The following is a 22,852-nucleotide window of genomic DNA, read 5'->3' as shown; positions in this document are numbered from 1 at the left end:
TGTCATTTAACGAGTGTCAAATACAGAAGTCACTTGGGACGTACCGTGTGTGCAAGTGACCGGGAGATGAGGCACCAGAACAGCAGAACGTACGTTAGTGAGGCAGAGGCGGGACACCGGAACGGTAGAATTTACAAATACAGGTGTCTGGGAAAAATTATTAAGACCAAACCAAAAGATAACGACATTGAACTTTCCTTAGCAATGGTGCCGGGCTATCAGGTGTCAGAAAAGCACACTCGTGCGACTTTGGTTTCGTTCTTTTCGATCGAACACCACGCCAACGTATCACTCAATGTTGGCAAAAGGGCTCGCTGACTATTCTCTGGCCGTGTTTAGAAATGAAAGTTTGGTCTGGAAGGCGATAAGACGATCGCAGTATTTCCAGGTCAGTTATCCCATTCTGGCCCCTACTCCACGTTTACTCTAAGCAGCGTTTCTTCACGGACATTCCACTCCTGCTCCGGTGCAACCCGCCGCCGCATCGTCGGCCGGCCGGCCGTCGGTTGCCCGCCAGCTGGTGGTAGCCGGGTGCGAAGGTCCTCAGCCGACCTTTGCCAGAAAGCGCAGGTCGACGCTCGCGGGTAGGGACGGGGGGCGGGTGTGTGCGGGCGCGGTGGTCATCGGGCATGTGTGTAAATACCTACGTGTCAAGTATGTGTTTGCGGCATGTGGAACGGTGATGATAAAAGAATCACTGATTAATCACAGCAACATGTGGAGCATGGATATCAGGATGTTTGTGGATAAATTTCATTTTGCGATCCCAGTGGACCTGGACCTGGACTTGACCCGGACCAGCAGTGCATTACATGTCTCAAAGTATAAGATAATTGCCTGTGAAATGAAATAAAGCCTTTTTGGGAATTCCAACATTAAAATTGTGAACCTTGCCTCAAACTTGATTTTAGTTACACCCTGTTTTTTACACCCTGCCCAGTGAGAGCATGTCCAATTCTTTAATATTGTATAAACTGGGGTAGAAGTGAAATTTTCTTTGCAAGAACTTGCTGGTGATGAAATATCTTAACAATATCTGTAGCTGATTTGTTACTATTCTCTGACTTTAAAAGGGGCATGTTTTGCTAAGCATGTTTGCAACAAGTGCCAGTACCTGTGTAGTGAGTTCTCACAGTTTGACACACTGCTGCCATCAATTTCAGTACAGAGAGGGAAATTCTGTCTGCAAACAATGCTACTTCCATGAATTTCCTGTTTTGCTGTAAGCACTTAAAGCCAGGAATGTAGTTTCTTATTCAGTTTGGAAGGGCTTCAGCCCCCTCCCCCTGCCAACTTGAGCCTTGGCACTCCACTCCAACTTTGGGAATAAAGCTTAATCTGGGAAGGAACCTGTTGGTCATTTTGGGGCTAGGTCAGGTCATTTTTCACTGCTCAGCTCCCCCAGCTCATTTGGGAAACTGCCACTGGTTGCAGTATGGTTTTGGGCCTGATAAATGGTTATAAACATATTCTTGCATATCATGCAGGGTAATGCAAATAAATGCAAAATGGCCAAAAGTGCTGAAGTGTCAGAAGTGTATCAAGTAATACTCATCAGTAGGACTGCAGTTTTGAAGCATTTCACATTACCCAATGACATCACTGCATCATTTTGTACCATTTTGCTCTATTTCTGAACATAGGTATTTCAAATAAGCAAACAATGCCTAATATTTCTGTTTCAGGAGTAAAACTTCTCAGCTATAATGTCCAATAAAGGGAAGCCCAGTGTGAGAGAGGCAGAAATTGAGAAGTGTCGTGAAGAGGCAAACTGGAAGAGGGTCATTGATCTGGCCGAGCAGGGGAAACAGCGTAATCCCTCCACAGGTCTGTCCAGAGCATGGTATGGCTCACATTATAGCCTTGAGTGGCTTAATTTCCACTTGGATGGTTGCAGCTAGGTGCGGTATTCTGCCACAAGACTGTGGGCCTAGTTTCATGAAATGGCTCCATGGATATGCTCACTATCATATTGCACTCTGAAAGTTAACTAGGAAAAAAGGCAAATTTTCCTCAGCATTTATGTTGCATGCCATTATGAATTAGATCCATCAGCAAAGCTAATATATGCTTTGCATGCCTTCAGACTACTGCATGCTGCATAAGCTTGCAAAGCTTGCATCAAGAGTGCCCAGGGTCATTGATTCACTCCACAAGGCAAAGTCCAGGATGTGGTTACAGATGGGCATGCATGGCTGACCAGTCAGCATCTCACCACTGATGTGGTTTGACTGATACAGCACTTTATGCACAGACTTGTCAAGTTGTGGCTTAAATGAGCTGGCTGCCTGCCGGAGTGCCGTGCATCAGTAGAAGTTGTTTTGGTGCAGAGCCACTGGCCAATTTCCTGATCGCCGAGGCGCGCCTGGAGTACTACCTGGAGGAGAACCCGCCGAGCGATGCCAACCAGGAGAAAGCTCGCCGCGAGCTGCGCGACGTGGAGCGGCTGCTGACAATGGCAGCCACCTCTGACTGTCCACAGAAGGTATGCATGAGCCACTGAAGGCGCAGTGATGTGCAGAAGGGGCAGATGACTCACATAGGGTGAAGGTATAGGTGGCAAACAGAGGGTAAACATCGACTGCAGAGGACAGATGCGGTTTCTTGCCATCGCTGTGATCACCATGCGCCTAATCGCACCACCACACGTCCTGGTGGGTTGTCACGCTGTCTGTAGGGTGTGAGCCAGGCGGGTGGATATTCAGGTGTCAGTGCTTGTAAGGATCTCCCTTCGGATAGCCGTGCACTCGCTCTCACCCGACTCGTGTTTGAGGTACTCAAGCATGTCTTGACAGCATGAATTGTGGGCGAAGCGAAGCGAATGATCCTTTTGCGGAGCATCATTGACTGCGTGCTGTTCGAAGTTCGAGGCATTAATATGCCCCCTTTCCCCCTCTGCCACCTTATGCGCTGGCTCCGAGCCGCCGTATCATGTGTATAAATAAATAGCCAAATAGAACGCTGGCCGTTTGGTAAAGGCTGCGGCGAGCACAGCTGCTGCGGCAGTCACAAGCCACCCGCCTGAGGCGGCTGGCCCTGATGGCTCGCTACTGGGCCTGACGTGTGCGCCGCTGGCTCGCCCGCCCATGCGGTCTGTGACGCGACAGCGACGCGCTGGTCGGCAGATGGACATGATGATAGACGCCCACCTGCTGCTGGGCAAGGTGCACCACGCCATGGGCCTGCACGAGGACGCTCTGCTCGACCTGTCGCGCGCCGGCCTCGACACGCTCGCCAAGCGTCAGCTGCCCACCCGCAGTCTGCGCGTGGTCGCCGAGTCGTACGCCGTGAAGGGTGAGTTTGGGGAAGAGCCGGGGACCGAAGCCGTGCGCGGTCTGGGTCCGGCGCGGTTCCTGAGCGGTGCGGCTTAGAGGACAACTGTCCGGTGTACAGGGCTCACCAGTGAATGTTGGTGCGCGCTGCGAGCTTGCGATTGGTTGTACGAAACCTTTGCTTTGCCTCAGCGTGTTTTCTAGCTTTTCGTTGTTGATTATTAGCACCCTTGTCATCATCTGTCTATTACAACTGCAGTTGTCTCTGCTTTCCAAGCTGTCATGCATGTATTTCTTTCGACGTCTTCTGCCTTTTTCCCGCATGATTTAGTTCTATATTCAGTGCCCTGGCTCTGTTTGGGCTGTCGGGCGTCAGCCGTCGAATCAGGGCTCATAGCCCGCCCCGCCGCCCCTCGCCACGTGACCGTCTCGTCCGATGCGGGGCTGCTCCACATTACGTCACTACCATTACGACGGTCGCCGTCGTAATGGTAGTGACGATTGTGTGTGGTGGTGCCTGCCGTCGGCTTCGGCAGGAGCCTGTCACGCCGTTCGTCACGTTGGGCTGCGAACTCGTCCGAACGCGGGTCCTCGCCCTCGCGACGCCCTTGACCCCGTGCGTGGTGGGCGCCGCAGGCCTGTGCCTGGAGAAGGCGCCGCTGGCCAGCAGCAGCAAGTTCAAGGCGGCTGAGCGTGAGGAGGGCGTCATTGGCTCTTTCGAGCTGGCCAGCGACCTGGCCCTGCTCTACCTGCAGGAGGTCGACAAGAGCTCCAACATGCAGAGCACGTGGAGCGTGCACACAGCTGGTCAGTCCGCTGCGAACTCGCGTCTCCGCACATGCAGGCGTGAAGGGAACTGGAGCGGCGCGTGCATGGGACAACTCAGTCTAAAGGCCGCGCTTTTTAACCTGCGGATTCACAAGGTCATCGCAATTGGCACTTTTTGAGCGGCGTCAGTCTGCGCTGGTCAGCTCGGGCTAAATGCCGCGTTGTTTTAAGCTGGGGATTGATAAGCCCCGCCACAGTCCCAACTTTTTGAGTGGCCTCAGTCCGCACTGGTTAACTTGGGCTAAATGCTGTGCTGATGTAACCTGTGGATAAATGAGCTCGCCACAGTCCGCACTTTTCGAGCAGCGTCAGTCCGCACTTTTCGAGTGGCGTCAGTCCGCTCTTTTCGTTTGATGGCGAGAGATATCAATTGCTTTCCTGGCCGGCGGCGATGGCGCCGGGACCTATTCTGAGTTGTATTTTAAATGTCACCGCCAGTGCATTGCTCCGTTCTGCATTGTCAGTCGCTTTCCAGCTATGTCATGTCTCGTGCGGTGCTGTTTCAGGCTCCTCCAGCTCGCCTCTACCGCCGCACCCGGAGAACCGGCTGGGCCTGATCCTGGAGACGGCGCTGCAGAAGGCTCCCATCCTCATCCTCAAGGCCAATCAGATGCCCCGGGCCATTCGGCGGTACAGGTGAGCGGCGCAGGGCTGGCGCGGGGCTCAGGCCGGCCCGCGGCGGCGGCGAGACGGCCTACGGGCTGCAAGCCGCCTGAGCTCGGGCTGGGTATGGACACCTGTCTCGCAGGTTGTGCAGATTCGTGCTGCAAGCGAGAGGCACCCGATGCTACTCAAACAGGATGCCATGCATTCAACACCGCCCGGGCACTTGTGATTATCTCGAGATGTGTGACGGAGCAGAGCTTACGGAGCAGCCAGATACACCAGACACCCCGTTCTCTGTGACATCAGCTTGACTTAAGACGTAGGGAGACCTTGCCCACGCCCGGTCTGACCCGCCCGACAGGATGATCCTGGGCGCGGTGGAGACGTCGGCCACGCAGGGCGTCCGACTGGCCATGGCCCGCCGGCTGGCCGAGATCCTGCTCAGGGGCGTCAGCGACAAGGCTTACGAGAAGCTGGAGGCGATCCTTGTCAGCGGTGAGTGAGAGCGGTGCTGACTGCGTGGCGCTCGGCACCAGACCGACACAGGCCGCAGTGTAGATAACGCTGCGTACTTTAGGAGTGTTTTGAGGCCCGCTGTAGTGCCCTAGTCTGCCTACTGGCAGTTTTTTTTTTTGGTATTCTTGCATTAGTTTCTGGCGTGACGTGCTGGTCGTGTGCCACTCAATCTTGACAATTTCGCTGTATTCACGTTGTAGCAGACAATGCGTGGCATTGAGTTCCCGCGTTGAGAGGCACTTGTGAATTTTTCTTAATGATAGATAATGATAATTTGTAATAAATAAGTATAATTAGAAGCTTCAGACACCTATTCTGGGTATATCAACTCTGAGAGCTGAGTGGTCAAGCTGGACAGGCTGGCGGCCGACGTAGTGACTGAGCCCGTCCCGCAGACCAAAAGAAGAGCTCGATTGGTGGCCGGTCGGTGGTGTCGCCGTGGAAACCGCGGCGCCAGGTGGGCAGCAATCTGTTCGTGCCCAAGGACATCAACGAGGAGATAGTGCTGCTGCTGCTAATCAGGTGAGCGCGTGCTGTCAGGCTGCTGGGAGCGGGCCGGCGGAGCCGGATCAGACTGCCAGCCACGGCGGATCTGGGAGCGAGATCGGCGGCCGGATCAGATTGCCAGCCGCGGCGGATCTGGGGGCGAGATCGGCGGCCGGATCGGACTAACAGCCGCGGCGGATCTGGGAGCGAGATCGGCGGCCGGATCGGACTGACAGCCGCGGCGGATCTGGGAACGAGATCGACGGCCGGATCAGATTGCCAGTCGCGGCGGATCTGGGAGTGAGATCGGCGGCCGGATCAGACTGCCAGCTTCGACGGAAGCGCAGGCGGTACCCACTTCGGCATGGAATATCGATGCATCATTTGGCGAATCCGGCGTGGCCTCTGTGGGGTACATGTACGATGAGATAATGACTACGTCGGTGGCTTCAAATGGTTCGCTTGCTTGAAATGTCCTCCTGCCTGTGCATCGCGCTGTGCTGTACCGTCCTGCCGCTTCCCGGCGTCGCTGGTGACTCACGCCAGCTATGGCCGTCTACAGTCAATCGGGTGACTGAGTGATGCCCTGGTAGCCGCTCTCGGCCTTCAGACGCAAAATAACAGTGCCATCTAACATGTTTTGGGTTTTGTATTCTCCGGGGAGGCCGCCAACGACACACCAGCTCCTGCTTGCAGACTTCCTGTGCCACCATCCGGCTCAGTTCCCTGTCGACATATTCACCAATGTGCGCTGTGGGTTATGACTAGAGCTCCAGGCTCCGTTCCCTGGCGGCCTGATCACCAGCACTCCAGGCTCCGTTCCCTGGCGGCCTGATCACCAGCGCTCCAGGCTCCGTTCCCTGTCGGTCTGATCACCAGCACTCCAAGCTCCGTTCCTTGTCCGTCTGATCACCAATGCTTCAGGCTCCGTTCGCTGTCTGCCTGATCACCAGCGCTCTGTACCATCCGTGGTGACGTCGTGCCTCTGCCCGTGAGACAGCGAGGCTCTGGCGGTGCGGGAGGCCGTGCTGACCCAGTCGCCGGAGACGGCCGAGGCGCGTCAGAAGTCCTACGGCGTCGCCACCTCCGTCTACGACCTGATGACGATGGCGTTGGTCAGAAAGGGCCAGGCTGTCATGCTGTGCGAGGTGAGCTGGCGGGGTCGGAGTGGCTGCCAACGGCCGTGACGCCGTACAATCGGGCGGATGTGACGAGCCCGCCTTCCGAGAGGCGCTGACTAGTCGAGCTCGCCCGGCCGAGAAACACTGACAGTGCGGCTTCTGCCCGCAGCGGCACTGACTAGTCGGTTGATCTCATGCTTGGACTCCCAGTCAGCCAGTGCCCACCTCGCAGGCACGTGGTGACCCTCTCAGAGTCGTGGCGGAGCGGTACGTGTATCATGTTACCGGCCCATGGCTGCCAAAGAGGATCCTCGCCGCTGTGCCCCCTGATCGCGGAGTGACTCCGTCGGCTGACGCCCGCTAACGCCGCCCCCCCCCCCCCCCCCCTCTCCCTTCCCTCACTCGCCCGCCGGCAGTCGCTGGAGCGGGCGCTGCGCTTCAGTTTCGAGGAGGCGCACGTGTGGCAGCAGTACGCGCTGTCGTTGGCGGCGGCCGGCCGGCCGCAGCGCGCCCAGCTGGTGCTCGAGGAGGCCTTCCGGCTGAACCCGGACAAGGCGGTGCTGCCGCTGCTGGCGGCGCGCCTCTGCTACGAGAACCTGCACCGGGTGAGCGGGGCATGACAGCCGCTGGCGGTGCCGCCGGTACAGACAGCGTCCCAGCGGCTGGGGACGAGTGGCACCACCGGCGTCGGCGGCTGGGTGGTAGCTCATGCACGCATGTTTAATGCACCAGGCGTGGAAAGTCATTACGTGGAAGAGGCAAATTCGTTGCGCGTTTTTTGCAGTCGAAGAGTGTTCGTTAGCTGTGCCAACATTCACAACGTGCTGTGGTTGGCCTACTTGCCCTGGTAGCGGCCCGCTGCGCCGACCACCTGTGGCGAGGCCGTGCCGGCTGGAGCTGGCTGGCCGGAGGCTGCTTGCGGTGGTGACGATGGCGCGTCCCCGCAGTTTGAGGACGGGATGCGGTGGAGCGAGTGTTTGCGATGGTGACGATCGGTTACCTCCCCAGTTTGAGGACGGGTTGCGGTGGAGCGAGTGTTTGCGTTGGTGACGATCGGGCGTCTCCTCAGTTTGAGGACGGGGTGCGGTGGGGCGAGTGTTTGTGGTGGTGACGATGGGGCGTCTCCTCAGTTTGAGGACGGGGTGCGATGGAGCGAGCGCGCCCTGCGCCAGGAGTCCTCTGAGTCGCACGGCCTGGCCAGCCGCTGCCACCTGTACCTGGGCATCGGCCAGATGCTGCAGGCCGGCGTGTCGCGCCAGCAGCAGGAGAAGCAGCGGCTGGCCGACGCCGCGCTCGACAACTTCCGCAGGTGGGCGTGCTCCGCGGCCGGCGGCCGGGGCGGAGCCGGCGTCAGGGCGGCCGGCGCCCCATCGGTTGGGATGCCGGGGACCTGTCGTGACGTTCGGCTCGCGCTAGCGCTGTCGTGCACCAGTTGAACAGTAGCGTTGAAGTTGGACGAGCGTAACGGTGTCCTTTCGAAGGGACGTTTTGCCTATGCATCGCGTAACCCGGACCGCGTGAACGAAACGAGGCTACGATGTTGCAGGCTGATAATTGAAAGGTTTATCTTATTAAATAAAGCGGTTTTTATCATTGCACTGAACATCCCACTGTCACTCACTATCGTTGTGAACTGACGCCAGCAGCGGCGGAGGACCGAGGCATAGCGTCACGCCATCATAAAGCCAACCTTTCGCCGTTTCGGTACCGTGTCGCTGACCTGTAAGACATGGGGTGGATTATACTCGTACATCAGTTCGAGCAGCCTCACTCGTTGGTCTGTGTTACGGTCGTTTCTTGTGTCCCTCATCCGCTCTCATAACACAGCCGGACTGCATACTCATGCAATATGGAGCCATACATTCAGTGCCTCTCCATCACCGCCCTTTCGTCCAGGGCGGGAAGCAAGCGATGCCGTGCAGCCTGAACAACCAAGCGCATTGTGGAGCTCTGGTGACGACGCCCCCCCCCCCCCCCCCCCCCCCCATCAGGTGTCACGAGCTGGACCCGGGTGACCATCTGGCCGCCTTCTACATGGGTTACCAGATGGCGCGGGCACGCCAGGTGGCGGCGGCCGTGGCGCACGTGCGCACCGCGCTGGAGCGGCGGCCGGACCACTTGGGTTCGCTGCACCTGCTGGCCCTGCTGCTGACCGCCCAGAACCAGCACAGCGGCGCTCTGGAGGTGGGTGGCCGCTGGGGGTCCGGGTGACACTGGACCAGCGCGGTAGAGTGCTGATGGTGGGTCAGGTCAGCACCCTCCCTCCGGGCCGGAGCATCCAGCTGACTGACGGGGAAGGCTCAGTTCTCCATCCCTCGGTGCCCGGGCACAATGCAATGCATCTCCGTCGGCTGTACACTACGCCCCGTCCTCCGTGGTCAGCGGCGGCCTCTTGTTTCAGCTGCTGCGCGTGGCCCAGGACGAGTACCCGGAGGACCTCCAGCTGATGTTCACTCGCGTCCACGTGGAGGAGTATTGCAACGGTGGAGAGGTGAGGCGTCTGCGGCGCAGTGGATCTGCGCAGGTGCTCACTCGGATGTGGGTCGATAACATCTTCAATCAGATCCGCCCTCGCAGTGAGTCGGTCACAGCGATCTTCTCCCAGGCCATCCTTGGCTGGTTGGGTGTGTTCGAGCCGTCATACGTGCTCGCCATTTTCCCGCTGACTGGTTTGGGCTGACTGGGATTGGTCGTGGTCGCTCAAGGTCATATGAGGTTAAAGGGCACGACGGACTAAGCTAGACTTTGCGGCACGTCATTTTTTGGCCGCAAAATTATGCCGTTGACCTAGAGTTGTACGATGGGGCGGTAGGATCTGAGCTCACGTAACAAACACTGTGAAGTAGGATCTCTGATCGCTGAAATCCATCTAATCAGAAGGCCCTGACTGAGGTTATAATAGGATGGTTTGTCAAGTCCCATATGCCTGTCCTGGACACCTTGTATACCTAAAGGTATACCTTGTATACCTTTTGTATACCTATATAGCACACCATATATATATATATATATATATATATATATATATATATATATATATATATATATGTATATATATATATATATAGTAAATATGATATATACGAGGATATATATATATATGTATATATGTGTATATATATATGTATATATACATATATATATATATATATATATATATATATATATATATATATATATATATCGACAACGTTGCTTGAGCAGGCAGTACTAAGCTGACTTCTCACGCTGCATTTCCTGTGTCGTCCGGCAGGCGGCGCTGATCGTGGCGCGGGAGATGCTGGAGCAGTGGAAGGGGATCTACGATGCCCGCATGGCGGAGAACAGTCTGGACACTGACCGACAGTACTCGGTCGTCTCCGACCCCGATTCAGGTGCGCCGTGTGTCCTCACCGACAAAACACGCACAGGTCACAAAATACTAACGGCACTTACAGCAGGGGCGAATGGCACCCCGTGTGTTGTAGGTGGTACGCGGAACCGTTCGAGGAAGAGGTAATGCAGTACCTGCCATATGCCCAGGACATAAATGACTTCTTTAATGTGCTTGACCATTCATTGTTGGATAATGGACGAGTAAGATCTAGCTGTGCATCAGACTTTTGCATTTGCATATTACTGGAGCACTTGTCCCTTCGTCGGTCTCAGATAAGTTGATGCAAACCATTAAGCCAGTAAAGTCAATATGCGTTCCTTCGAGATGCGCGAGGCCATTCCTGACGAGATCAGGACATGACAAACCTTCTCATTTCGTATGTATTTTTACTGCTTATTCAGTCGTGTTTTAGGCATAGGAATACGTTTTGCACTATTACCACCGTCTTACAGCACAGCATGTCAAAGCATGACCAGCGTTCAGAGGAGATCGAACGATTGATATCGATGTTTGTCATGTATAAAGCTTGAATAGTGCACTCAGTAGGAAACATAGAATGGTGGGGGAGTAGACGGTAGAAAGCGTGTATAGCACACCATAGCAATAGCTGGCGTCATGAATGTGCCAGACATCAAGGCATCGGTACTGGGCACACCACCCCTACAGTCCGGCCCCCGTACACAAGCAGCCAGCTGTGAATGACGGGTGCTGCGGGTGATCTCCCAGCAGCGCTCGGCCCGCCGGTGTAGTCCGCACCGAGCCTGCCGGCGCCGACGCTGGGTGAGGCCAGGGCCCGGGTCGGCACGGTCCCCCCGCGGCGCGTCCCTGGGCCGGGTCCTGGGCCGGCCCAGAGGCCGCGGGCGCCCCCTCTGGGCCGGCCCAGAGGCCGCGGGCGCCCTCTCTGGGCCGGCCCAGAGCACCACTGCGCGGAAGCCGTCCCTGTCCGGGGCCAGTGTCAGTCGTAGCTGTGCTCTGTCCGAAGTGCCGCTCTGTGCCTGCTGTGTGGAGCCGCGGGCCGTCAGCTGACGCGCGCCGGCGGGCTCTGACGTCAGCGTTACGTCACCGCAGCGGATAAAGTAGCGCGCCACGTGGTGCTCTCGCCGCTGGAGACGCTGGCCATCCCGGTCCTGGGGCCGAACCACCTGTTGCCCTCGCCCGCCGGCTCCGAGTGCGAAGGTAGCTGCGGCGGCGCGTTCCGCACGCCCCGCCCCCCATCCGCCCCTGTCCGCTGTACATAGCTGTCGCCGCCGTCGTCGCTGCCGCTGCTGCTGCCGCTGCTGCCGCCGCTGCTGCTGCCGCCACCGCTGCGGGCAGGGCTGCCGCCGCTGCCGGTGACGGCAGGCGCGCTGGAGCAGTGAAAGTGCGGATGGGGTGGGCCGGTCCTGGCCCGGTTTTTGCTTGACATTTTGGGCGCTGGCTGCGGTAGTTTGCGTTTGTCGTCCGGAGACGGCGGACTGCTGTGGGGGTTTCTGAGGTTGCGACCGGCACCGAGGAGCATGCGACCGGCGTACTAAGCTGTGCGTACTACTTGGACTTAACAGGGCTTTGGTCTGGCGACGGCCTGCATGCATGGTATACAGTAGTTTACAATACTAATACGGGTTTCGTGTGCCTGGTGTGCGTAGCCAATATTTAGTGTATATTAGGGTGGTCCCCTGTTCTGTGCTGAGGACTTTTCCAAAGTGCTTTCTCATGAGCCGACGCGTGTTTGGGATGAAATCATGCGGGGTAAATGTGGCCAGTCCAGCACTTTTAAGCACTGTCACACGTGGATTGAATGCCAAATTCTCATACAGTGTAGGCCATAAAAGTTCGCTCTAGTATTCCCCATGAACTTGTGATCCCTAGTGGTTTTGGACAACGTGATGTCAAAGTCTAAAATGGCCCAACCGTGTATGGTGTACTCCAGTTTTTAAACCATGAACACGATATGCATGCATACTACATCAATGTTCACCTCTTGACGCGATGGATTGAAGAACACTTCGCGCGGTCCGTCGCAGAGCAGATGTCATTGAATCAGTCACGAACGGCATAGCTCAGGCGAAGATGTTTGCAGACCTTTCCCCTCCACCTCGAAGTCTAGGAATAACGGCGAATGTGTCATTCGACACCTGCAGCAGGAACTGCTTTCGCTTGTCTTTCCTCGTCAGTGCCGCGTTGTCCGTATGGACAAGAGCTACGCATCGCTCGACGAAGCCGTTTGCTGCCGCGATCCTGCATGCGACTTCCTTGGCATTCGTGAAGTCCGATGTTGTCACCAATCGCTGGGATGGGCGACGAGGTCTTCGTTGGTCCCACAGGGCTTCAGGATTCCCACCGACCGATCGTGATGAAGTCCGCGAGGGTCTTCTTGCTGAAACTCCCTTTACCGCGAGATCCACTTGTGCTCACTGTGGTGTACTCATCGATCCCTGTCCCTGAGACACCGCGACCATCATCCTCATCTCGAGCGACACCTCGTCGAATCAGCTGTTGCGAACCATCCAGCTCTTCGCTGAGGTGCCAGAGGTGACTGGTGAACTTCTTGGGGTCGCCTGCTGCAAGATTTGAGCGTCCGGATAGCTGGTGACGCATCGCAAGAGGGCCGAGCCGTGCGCGGTAGCCTCGACCACTGGTGCGGAGAACCGTGCCCTGACGATGGAAGAGACGATACACTTGAGTGCTCCTATTCGCTGAGTGTTAGTCAGAACTGATCGCGAAACAAGGAGATGCTGATCCCGTAAATCGGAGGTCCCATTCATCCGGCACGGTGGAGAGCACCCGGGTGGTAAAACTTCGGCCAGCCTCCCGCGGCAAAAGGTAACGACACGATCCTTTGAGGAGAGACAAGTCTCACCTACTGTCGGCTCCAGGTATTCATGCACCATGGGCTCAAACTCCGACTGATGTGCCCCTTTCCGCTCCTGAAGCACTGAAGCAAGGCAATTTGTGGTCCCGAAGGCGGACCGAAGCACGTGGAGAAAGCCGCCTCCGTCCTCAATTCAAAGGTATGCTTACCAGCGAAGCGAAGTGGAGGAGCTGTCGCCTGAGCTCCTGTTGATGGAGCGTGCATACTGGAGGCACTTTGGCACTGTCACTGGAGGTGGTGTCAAAGCTCGATCCTTTGTCCCTCTTCGCGACGGTCCAGTGGTTCACACGGGGCGCGGCAGCGTCGGTTGTCGTGGCGCCAAATCCTCTGGCGAGCCTCGGAGCACCACGGGGCTTGATGGCGCCTCTTGGACCGGCTACTGGGACGAATCGATTCACGCTCTCCTCCCCATCGTCGGGTCCTGTGTCTCCGTCTCAGTGGACCACCAGGAAAAGGACGCCGGATGTCTCCCGCGGTGGCTCTCGTCTGCAATGTGCGCGTCCGCCTGATTGATCCTCGGCTTGTCGTCTGGCCAGGGGAGCCGCGACGAAGGTCATCGTCGGTCGGAGCTGGACCCCAGAGGGGTCGCTGAGCTGGGACCGATGGATGGCTGCTGCCAGACCAGCGTCTTGGTTCACCCGCATTGCCGTTTCAGAGAAGAAAGCGGCGTGAATGGCTGCGTGTCATCCGCACTTGCCACTTGTGTGCTGTCGGTGGATGAAGATTCCAACAGGGCAGTTGCCTCGTGTTCGGCGTGCTCTCCCGTCCGGCAACGGACCCTTTCTGCGGTCTGCTGTTACGATTGGAGAGCTGCACTCTTCCTTCCCAGCAAGAAGCTGGATTGCCACCATGAAACCTCAGTGGCTTCGCTCCCATTGGGCCTGAAAGAAGTCTTTGTTCTCTGGGACTTTGATGATCTTCATAGCATCGACATGGGAAGTCTCAAAGAGGTCTTCGAGGCATCTCGTAAATTTCTTTTTCTCCACTCGCGCTGTGGACCTTGTGCATTTGTCTCCGAAGACAGCTGGTCACTGGTCAAGTTTTCTGTTTGACTTTTTATCACGCTCCCTCCAGCGCAGTGCCAGCCCGGACTTTTTTCCACATCCCACGTCACCTCGCGAACGGCGGTGTTTCGGCCTATTCCTGGGCGAGCGTTTCCGCATGACGCAACCGAAAATGTCACTGCGGCACTTGTGTCCAGCCAGGCGGCCTATTTCCTGGCACTGATTCGACGAGAGCGTCAATCAACCAAATTTCGGCTTTTGTCGTGGGGCGCATTGCGGGGTGCGACCGCAGTGTCACGGGCTTCCGCTACGAAGGGTGCTTCCTGCATTGCCGCCAGTCGCCGTGGGCACCCGCACAACCCCGCCGCGTATTAACCCCCGGGGAAATTGCCACGACGGTGTTTGAGGCGCGCGTGCGGCGCGCACGGCGACCGGCCGATGAGCCCGCACCGACGACGCTCGCATTGCACCTCGCCTTGGGTGATAGGGGCGGGGGCGCGAGCGAACCCTCCGTCGCACCATCTTCGCGAGTCTTCTGGACGGTTGAGCTGGATCCAATCGCTCCCACGGGGTGCCGACAGCGGTGGGTGACGCGGCACGTCCAGAACTTGTTCGCGGCGAGTTTTCGGGAGGGGGGATGAGCGCGGACACCGAGAGCAGTGATTGCAGTGATTGCAGTGGGTGCAGTGCGGTGATCCTAGCAGTGATTCACCTCGGTATGGTGAAAATGGAAGCCGGAATTGACGTAACATATCCTATCCAAACAAGTAGAACACTTGCACGCTGCAGATAGAAGTTCACATGTCGGTCAGTTTACTCAGGGATCTTGTTACAGTAGTAAACATAGATCAAATTTAATACGCTAGGGCACGAGTATCTCTGTTTAAGATGTGTAGTATCAGCATGCTGAAGCGCTTTTGAAAAGATCACAGAAGCAATGGCGGACCACCCTGGTGCCTATATGCGTGGCAACAACTGTCTGAAGTTGACGCGTATCTTCAGCCCGATGTTGTTTACTGCTATTGTTCTATTGCGAGTCATGCTATGATGCGTTACGTCAAGGCGAGTGCGTGCTGAATATCTGCCTGGAGTTCGCCATCGTGTTTTGTGGTCAAACCTGGAATATGGAGAGGACAGCTGGGCCTGAAAATGGTGTTTCAAATGTGAAAACGTTTAAAAACACAGTTTACAGGGGATATTGGGAGAAAATCCGATGTCGATAGTTGTGTGTGTGTGGGGTGTGGGGTTAAGGGACGTGTTCCCCCCAATCTCCCATTGGTGACACCCATCTGTCTGTGTGTGTGTGTGTGGCGCTCACGCCGGCCGGGTACGGGTGGAGCCCCACTGTTCGGTCTGTGTTCGGTCCGCGTCGCGTGTGACGCGGCCCATCCTGCGGCGCGCGCTGTCGGCCCGTCCGTGCGGCTGGGCCGACTGCGGGCGCGCCGCCGGCCGAGCCGAGCCGAGCCTCCCTCACACCGCTCCGGCTGCGCGGCGGCAGGCTCCGTGCGCGCGTCGTCCACCATCGCGCCGTCTCGCGTAGAGCAGGCGCTCTCCGAGGTGGCCTCGTCGCTGACGTCCAGCCAGCCGCGGCCGGGGCCGCAGCAGGTCTGGGACCTGCAGATCCGGATATGGCTGCTCGTCGCCGACCTCTACCTCAAGTGGGTACAGCGTCTTACACGCACACACGCCACCTTACCGGGGTAGCCTCCCGCCCGCCGCCGCCGCGTTCAGGGCGTCACCCATCCGCGGCATTGGTTGCCTCATTTCTTCGGCCTGGAACACAGCGTCTAGCTTCCTTGGTAACTTTGCCGCCCCCATGCCCCCCCCCCCCCTCATTATCGAACAGCTTGGCCACTTTTCTTTTCAAGCAAATCGCCTACGCCATTGCCAGGCTGTCACATTGAGACTGCGTGTGACGCGCACGGCCACTGACCGGGTGCCGCCGCCACCCGTCCGTAATGAGCCGACGGTCGGCGCGTGCGGTCGTGCTCGGCGCAGCCGGCCGTGGCCACTGTTCAGTGCGTGGCGCGCATGGCGGGCCGGCAGCTCGGCAGCTGACGCGTGCTGACTGCCCCCAGACTGGGCCAGACCAACCAGGCCATCTCGTGTGTGCAGGAGGCGGCCACCATCGCGCCCGCCTCGCACCATGTGCTGTACTTCGTGAGTGACGGCCGACGGAGGCCGCTTGCCCGTTGGACCGCTGGACCGCTGGGCCGCTGGACCGCTGGACCGCTGGTCCGCTGGGCCGATGAACCGTTAGACCGATAGACCGTTGGGCGATTGGCCGCTGGGCCGCTGGGCCGCTGGGCCGATAGACCGTTGGGCCGCTGGGCCGCTGGGCCGCTGGGCCGCTGGGCCGCTGGGCCGATAGACCGTTGGGTCGGTAGACCTTTGGGCCGCTGGACCATTGGGCTGTTGGACCGGTGGGCCGAGGGACCGTTGGGCCGCTGGGCCATTGGGCCGAGGGACCGGTGGGCCTAGGGATCGTCGGGCTTTTGGACCGGTGGGCCGAGGGACCGTTGGGTCGTTGGACCGGTTAGTCTGTGAGCCCGTATGTGGGAGTACTGGGGCCGCAGCCAGGGCATAGTGTAGCGGCAGTCCTCATGAAAACGTGTGGTTTTGAAGTGCTCTTTGTCTGGCTTGTTCAAATAAGGCGTGGAACAGCGATGTCTCAAGTGCTGTGCAGACACGTATGGAGTCAGCGACCAATGCCCAATAGTCCCAACAGCTCTGCTGCCGTGGCATAGCTCGCGCTGTTCCTCAGTGGAGTGACCCTGTTCATTGACTGTCGTATTCTGCGCCGCCTCGTCCCCTGAATTATATCGTTAGCTGTATGCCTGCCAGCTGTTGGCCTTGGGCCGCCTATCATCAGCCGATGAGCGCGTGGCCGTGCCACAAGGCAGCGGGGCTGTCTTGTCTTCGCTGACCCTCGCTCCCGGCCACCACCCGCAGAAGGGACTGGTGCACGTGTATAAGAACGAGTTCGAGGAGGCCAAGGTCCACTTCAACGATGCGCTGGCGCTGAACCCGCACCACATCAAGAGCATGCAGCACCTGGTGCGTGCCGCGCGAGCCCGGTGTGACCCTCTGGGTGCGCGTGTGAGGCCATGGATGGTGCTCCAGGGACGGTCGCCGGCCTGGCTCGGGCCGGTGCGGGGTGGTTAGCTGTTGCGGCGCCGCAACGCTCGGGCCAGCGTCAGCATTGTGGCGTAGTCGAGACCCGCGAGCCAGCAAGAGCATGGGCGCGATGCCGTCCAGGATGTGCACCTGCGGCTTCGACTGTCGTGCGCGGATGCATGGGGATTGGCACCGTTGTTGTTGCGTTCGCGCCGGCTGGCCGTCTCATCGGAGCCGCTGCTGGGCGTCGCCTGCCGCCGATGGTGTCGCGTGACGTCCGTGTGCTGGTCGCTGCAGGGTCTGGTGCATCACTACCTGGGCAGCCACCGTCTGGCCGAGAAGATGCTGCGGGACGCCATCCAGCTGGAGCCGCTGGTGCACCAGAGCTGGTGAGCCCACCGGGCCGGCCCGCCCCTGGACTGCCGGTGTCGTGCGATACACAGCCGGCACGGCACGGCACGGCTCGCCTCTCCGGACACACACCGCGCGCACCACATGTGATGTGTCAGCGTGGCAGGGCGGATTGCGCCGGCGCGTCACGTATTGAAGGCTGCGTCTTGAGCACGTGTCTGCGATGCCGCATGTAACGTGTGTCATGTTTTGTGTGCGTGATCGTGTTTAGCGGGTACGGTCGTGTTGGGTACGTGGCACGGTTGCCTGTTACCGCACGGACAACCTGACAGGGTGGCTCATCCTGTGGGAGGACGTAGCTCCGTGTGACCTTTGACCTCCCCCGTCCGGCTTTTGCCTGAGAGACGTGCGGCTCATGAACACTACACGAGCGAGGGATTAATGCACGTGTTGCCGCATTGGGCACGTTTGGATGCTCTCAGAGATCTCAGTTGTTTCGAGTGCTTGTATGTGAACTTCACACAACTGGATCGAGACTTTAACAACATAAAGATCCGCCCCTTTATCCCCTTTCTTGCTTTATCCTGCATCCTCGCGACGCCCCGCCTATCCGGGACAGGCTGTATGCGCCAGCCTCGAGCAGGCTGAGAGGCCTTTCTGTTGAGGCCCCCGTCTGGGCGCCCGGCGCATACCTCGCAGAGGGGTCCCTACGCGGACTTAGTCTCGGCCGTCGGGCCTCCTGGCGCACATATCTATACCCCACCATTATCCATTCTCGTTCATCCCATAGCCCTGAAATGGTCATTGCTGGTCGAGAGGACGCTAGTCCAAATAGCAGGCAGCATAAAGACCGTAACAATGATTTACGATGTGTGGCGCGCCGGACTGCTCCGATTTGCTGGGGAGGTGGGACACGCAGGAGCGTTTGCGATGCCTTCTTTCGGGCGTCATCCTCCACCTAGCTTCTCCCAGCGCGACGGCCGCGTTCCACCCGTCGACAGGTACAACCTGGGCAAGGTGCTGGAGTTTCTGGGCGAGAACGAGGCGGCGGCCGACTGCTTCATGACGGCCGTCGACATCGAGGCGACGGCGCCTGTGCTGCCGTTCACCGCCGTGCCGCTCTGCTTCGAGTGACGCCCGCCAGCGGCGCTGCCGGGCGGCTTCATGACGGCCGTCGACATCGAGGCGACGGCGCCTGTGCTGCCGTTCACCGCCGTGCCGCTCTGCTTCGAGTGACGCCCGCCAGCGGCGCTGCCGGGCGGCTTCATGACGGCCGTGGACATCGAGGCGATGGCGCCTGTGCTGCTGTTCACCGCCGTGCCGCTCTGCTTCGAGTGACGCCCGCCAGGGGCGCTGCCGGGCGGCGGTCTCTGGGTACCGGGGCGGCTCGGCTGCATTGGCGTGAATCATTTGTTATCTGTGTACCGTGGAACAAGGGTTTTTACCCCGTAGAGAGCTAAAACTAGTGTGTCTAGTCCACGTGTGTGTTTGTTGACGTGTGAGGTGGCTCGCAATATGGAGTGCCACGGTGGTTGTGCGTCGTTCGCTGGTGTTGTGCTAGTCACCGTTAGCTGGATTTGCTATCGTGCCGCGTCGGCTCTTCTCACCGGACCCTGCCGGTTTGTGACGGTCGGTGTAGTGTTGCCTGCAGGCCGGTGAGCGGGGAGTCACCGGAGCTCAGCGGTGGAGCGTCTGTATCGCGGCCGGCAGATTGCCTCTTCAGACTCAGCAGCTGTTCCGTTTTTGACGCGGCTGTCACGGTGACCGTGGGCGACTCCCGCGGCGCGGACCGGGACGCGGTCGTGCGTCGCACAACAATCAAAACACTGACACGCTTCTCCTCCGGATCCCCCGCCCTGTCGCGGCCCGTGCTGGTGTTATGGCTCCTTCAGGCGTGCGGGCGGACTCGCGGCCGACGTTCCCAGACCACTCGGCATGTCCGCTTCAACGATGTGCAAGAAGTGAATATGACGAACTTGTTGTAAATGGTGTCTCTGACGTGGGCTGTAAGGCAGCTTGTGTTCCGTCAACACTTGAGCGGTGCGTTGTGCGTGACGCTGGTATGAAGTCAGCGTTGGCACCGTACCACTAATGTGGCCATCGCGAGGCCTGGACTTCCCTTCCGCGCTCGTCCGTTCCTGTGATACGACATTCCTCCCGCGCATCGCGGTGTGGCGTCACCCGAGGTCGGACCTGATTGGCCCGGAGTCATGTCCGGTCCGTGTGACGTCATTGTCACGGCGCATTTAGGCACCGCAGTTCGGTCTGGTGCTGGCTGACTGTTCCACGGTGGGGGCGACGACGGCTTACACAATACATACATGTCTACCGTTGTTCTTGTGGCCACCTTTTGACGGTGCTCTGTGGAATTACCCGATATGAATGGCAGGCTACTGGTGAAACGGTCACTGATGGCCGGCGCTGGGGAACCTGGCCGTGTTTGTTTTGTATTGGCCCCGCTCTCTGGCCGTCAAGAATTGCACTGGGCGCTCGTGTGGCAGATATCTGACAGGCGCTGAAAGTGCTGATCTCATACAAGGTAATCGAATCCCACACCATTGCATGACAGGCCTAATATCTGAAGACTGAGCTCAGAAAAATGTGTTTTCAGGCGTGGCTTGTGGAATATGTGCCTTCGTAACGTATATACGGCTTTTATATCACTTCACTGCTCCTTGCTGCTCCAGAAAGCTCGGCGACTTTCGCGATCGTCAGACGAAATAAACGCAGACGAAAGAAACATGGGACGATACATATGCGGGCGCTGGGTGCGCGTAACGGGCCTGCCGAGAGCCATGCCTCCACACAGCCTTCAGTAACGCTGATTTAGACGTAGGCTTTTTAACGCTCAATACCTCGAACGCGCATGATCTTTAACAGCGGTAGGATCAGTCGTCGGGTCCTCGCACACATTTAGAGTTACTGGGTTCGACCAAGAGCGGATCTCGAACGGTGCCGCGTGGGGTCAGCACCGGTTTGGAGGAAAGTCCAAAGAGATGCCGTAATTTTCAACTACTCAACATTTCCTTCCTTTCGCTCAAAGACCTGTATGTCCTAAAGCAAGCTTGTCTTGATAAAATTGATGTCATTCAGACAAGAACTGTAATGTTTTGCCCAACTTCGACCATCTTCGGGGTATGTGGCTCAGTTGCTGACCTTCCCTTGTGTTTCCCATCACTGGATCCCTCCTTGTTTTCGACTCGCTGATGTGGGGCATCAAGTTTGGATGTTTACTGTCATAGTGTTTTAGTACCCCGTTCACAGAACCCCATTCAAGGCCAAGCAAGGCCAGTAAGGCTAGGGCCAGTATCCCGTTCACAGAACCCCATTCAAGGCCAAGCACGGCCGGTAAGGCTAGGGCCAGTACCCCGTTCACAGAACCCCATTCAAGGCCAAGCACGGCCGGTAAGGCTAGGGCCAGTACCCCGTTCACAGAACCCCATTCAAGGCCAAGCAAGGCCAGTAAGGCTAGGGCCAATACCCCGTTCACAGACCGGCAGATAATGCAATTAGTGAAGTGGTACCTTCAGATGTACTCTGTGACAATAACTGTGAGACTGGGGGGAATGGGACGGGGAACGATAGTAAATTTGAATAAGACACCCACCAACGAGAACATACACGTAACGTCGGATATATAGACCTTAGCACCTTTTACCTGGGGAAAAGGGCTCTGCTTGGGTTGCCATTAATTCGCATGGCGTAACTGGGCCCTTTTGGTTTTGAGATCACGATGGGAAGACGGCAACAGTAGGTCAGGGAAGTGATCGCGGCACCCCCCGCGACAGTTCTAGGGCAAAAGTACCCATGCACAAAGTACGTCCGAAGTTGGTCGCAAGCACAAGGTTTGAAGTTCAAATGGCAGAAGAACGCATGCAAAACCCGTACGCAAAATTTCAGGTTCAAGTGTTGGCATAGTATAAAGCGCGTAGGGAAACCGTTCCGATTGGCAAAAGTTTGTCACCAAAAAAGTTTGTGTGGAAAAACTCGCATGCATAAGGTGTGTACGTGATTGCTTATAAGAAATTGGACGTACGCGTATGTTCGAAGCGGATTAGGTTGGTTCGACAAAAATACGTGCACGAAGGTTCTTAAGCAGCTTAAGGGTAGGAGCGGGGGCTGTGAATGTACCACACTTTCCCGAGAAAAACAAACATTACGCCTTTCGCGATACATGGAGACAAAGGATTGGTATCGTGGGGGATACTCGTTGTTCACTATGTGGAAAGCGTTCGAGAACGGTCAACCACTAGGGAACCAAATTGTGCACCGGTAGATCCCATATTTCGCTCATGTTTGGTTTCCGGGATGATTTAATATATGAATTGGAGTGAGCAATGTCTAGCTCTATCAGGCGTACAGTTTACAAATGATGCCCTCGGTCAGCGTTGGGTCAAATGCAAGCAGGGTCCCTACCAAAGGGGTGCGTCAGAGCAGGTCCTGCTGGTGTATCATTCTCTCTGGACTCCGATTTACTTAATGCAAGCAATTGCATACTTGGTGTCACTGGCGGGTCTGGACGGACGGACCCACCTGGTTCTGACGGGTCTCTCCGTCATATTCCACAATCGAGCTGACTCGGCGCGTCCGTCAGGTGACGTCAGTGACGCGCTCATTGGCATCAGGCGAAGTCGTCGACGGAGACGTCTTCAGGGTTTAGGGATAGTGGATGAGCTTAAAAGACTCGGCGCGCAATCTGCAGCGGACATGGTTTTTTGACACCAAGACAACGGACACCAAGCATGAAAATCTGTATCTCAACGTTCAGCACACATCTTCATACAAAGTTTATCGTGTGCACTACCGTCAGCGAACTTCATCCCTGACAAACACTTTCGTACAAACGTGCTGCTTACATCAGATATCGAAATACGAATCTTGGGTTGCGTGTTTTTTTTTTGTTTTTTTTTTTTGTCAAGCGGACGTTTTCTTTGACCAACAGTCACGCGCGAACAGTTAGGTCCAAGCGACTACTTTCGACCTTTTTTACGAAATTTTGCGCGGACGATCAATTTCACTACGAGCTTTTCCTGGCGAATATTTTACCATACCATCTTTATCCATACGTTCTTCTGTCATTATGAACCTTTACCGCTACAAACTGTGCACGCTACTTTCTTCATCCTGAGGAACATTAGGCATACGTACTTTACTTTTTCACTCGTACCTGACATACTTTTTAGGCATACTTGCCACGCGCATTTTCTACATGTACTTTTGTCCGCAAACTCTCTGCGATACCATGCACTGACTGTCTCATCTCCTCTCGACGAAACCCTTGTGTTGGCTTCAAATGACAGCGATTCCAACAAGGTTTACTCACA

General features: G+C 57.0%; 1 protein-coding gene across 1 annotated transcript; it reads left to right on the top strand.

Annotated features, from left to right (window-relative positions):
- The first annotated feature begins 588 nt into the window (after positions 1 to 588).
- LOC119100551 (tetratricopeptide repeat protein 7B) lies at positions 589 to 19,852 on the top strand. The gene is made up of 20 exons (XM_037223636.1): positions 589 to 654; positions 1,686 to 1,827; positions 2,331 to 2,485; positions 3,126 to 3,294; positions 3,909 to 4,079; positions 4,607 to 4,736; positions 5,068 to 5,201; positions 5,618 to 5,744; positions 6,709 to 6,856; positions 7,246 to 7,434; positions 7,960 to 8,138; positions 8,821 to 9,013; positions 9,231 to 9,320; positions 10,083 to 10,203; positions 11,274 to 11,381; positions 15,559 to 15,718; positions 16,139 to 16,220; positions 17,013 to 17,117; positions 17,475 to 17,566; positions 18,530 to 19,852. The coding sequence occupies exons 2-20, from the start codon at positions 1,707 to 1,709 to the stop codon at positions 18,660 to 18,662; spliced, it is 2,607 nt and encodes an 868-aa protein (XP_037079531.1). The 5' UTR covers positions 589 to 654; positions 1,686 to 1,706; the 3' UTR covers positions 18,663 to 19,852.
- Positions 19,853 to 22,852: the final 3,000 nt, after the last annotated feature.

Source organism: Pollicipes pollicipes, unplaced genomic scaffold, assembly GCF_011947565.3.
Source record: "Pollicipes pollicipes isolate AB1234 unplaced genomic scaffold, Ppol_2.1 Scaffold_2555;HRSCAF=2994_pilon_pilon_pilon, whole genome shotgun sequence".
Taxonomy (NCBI): domain Eukaryota; kingdom Metazoa; phylum Arthropoda; class Thecostraca; order Pollicipedomorpha; family Pollicipedidae; genus Pollicipes; species Pollicipes pollicipes.
Note: the sequence above shows the minus strand (reverse complement) of the source record. Positions and strands in the feature narration are given on the sequence as shown.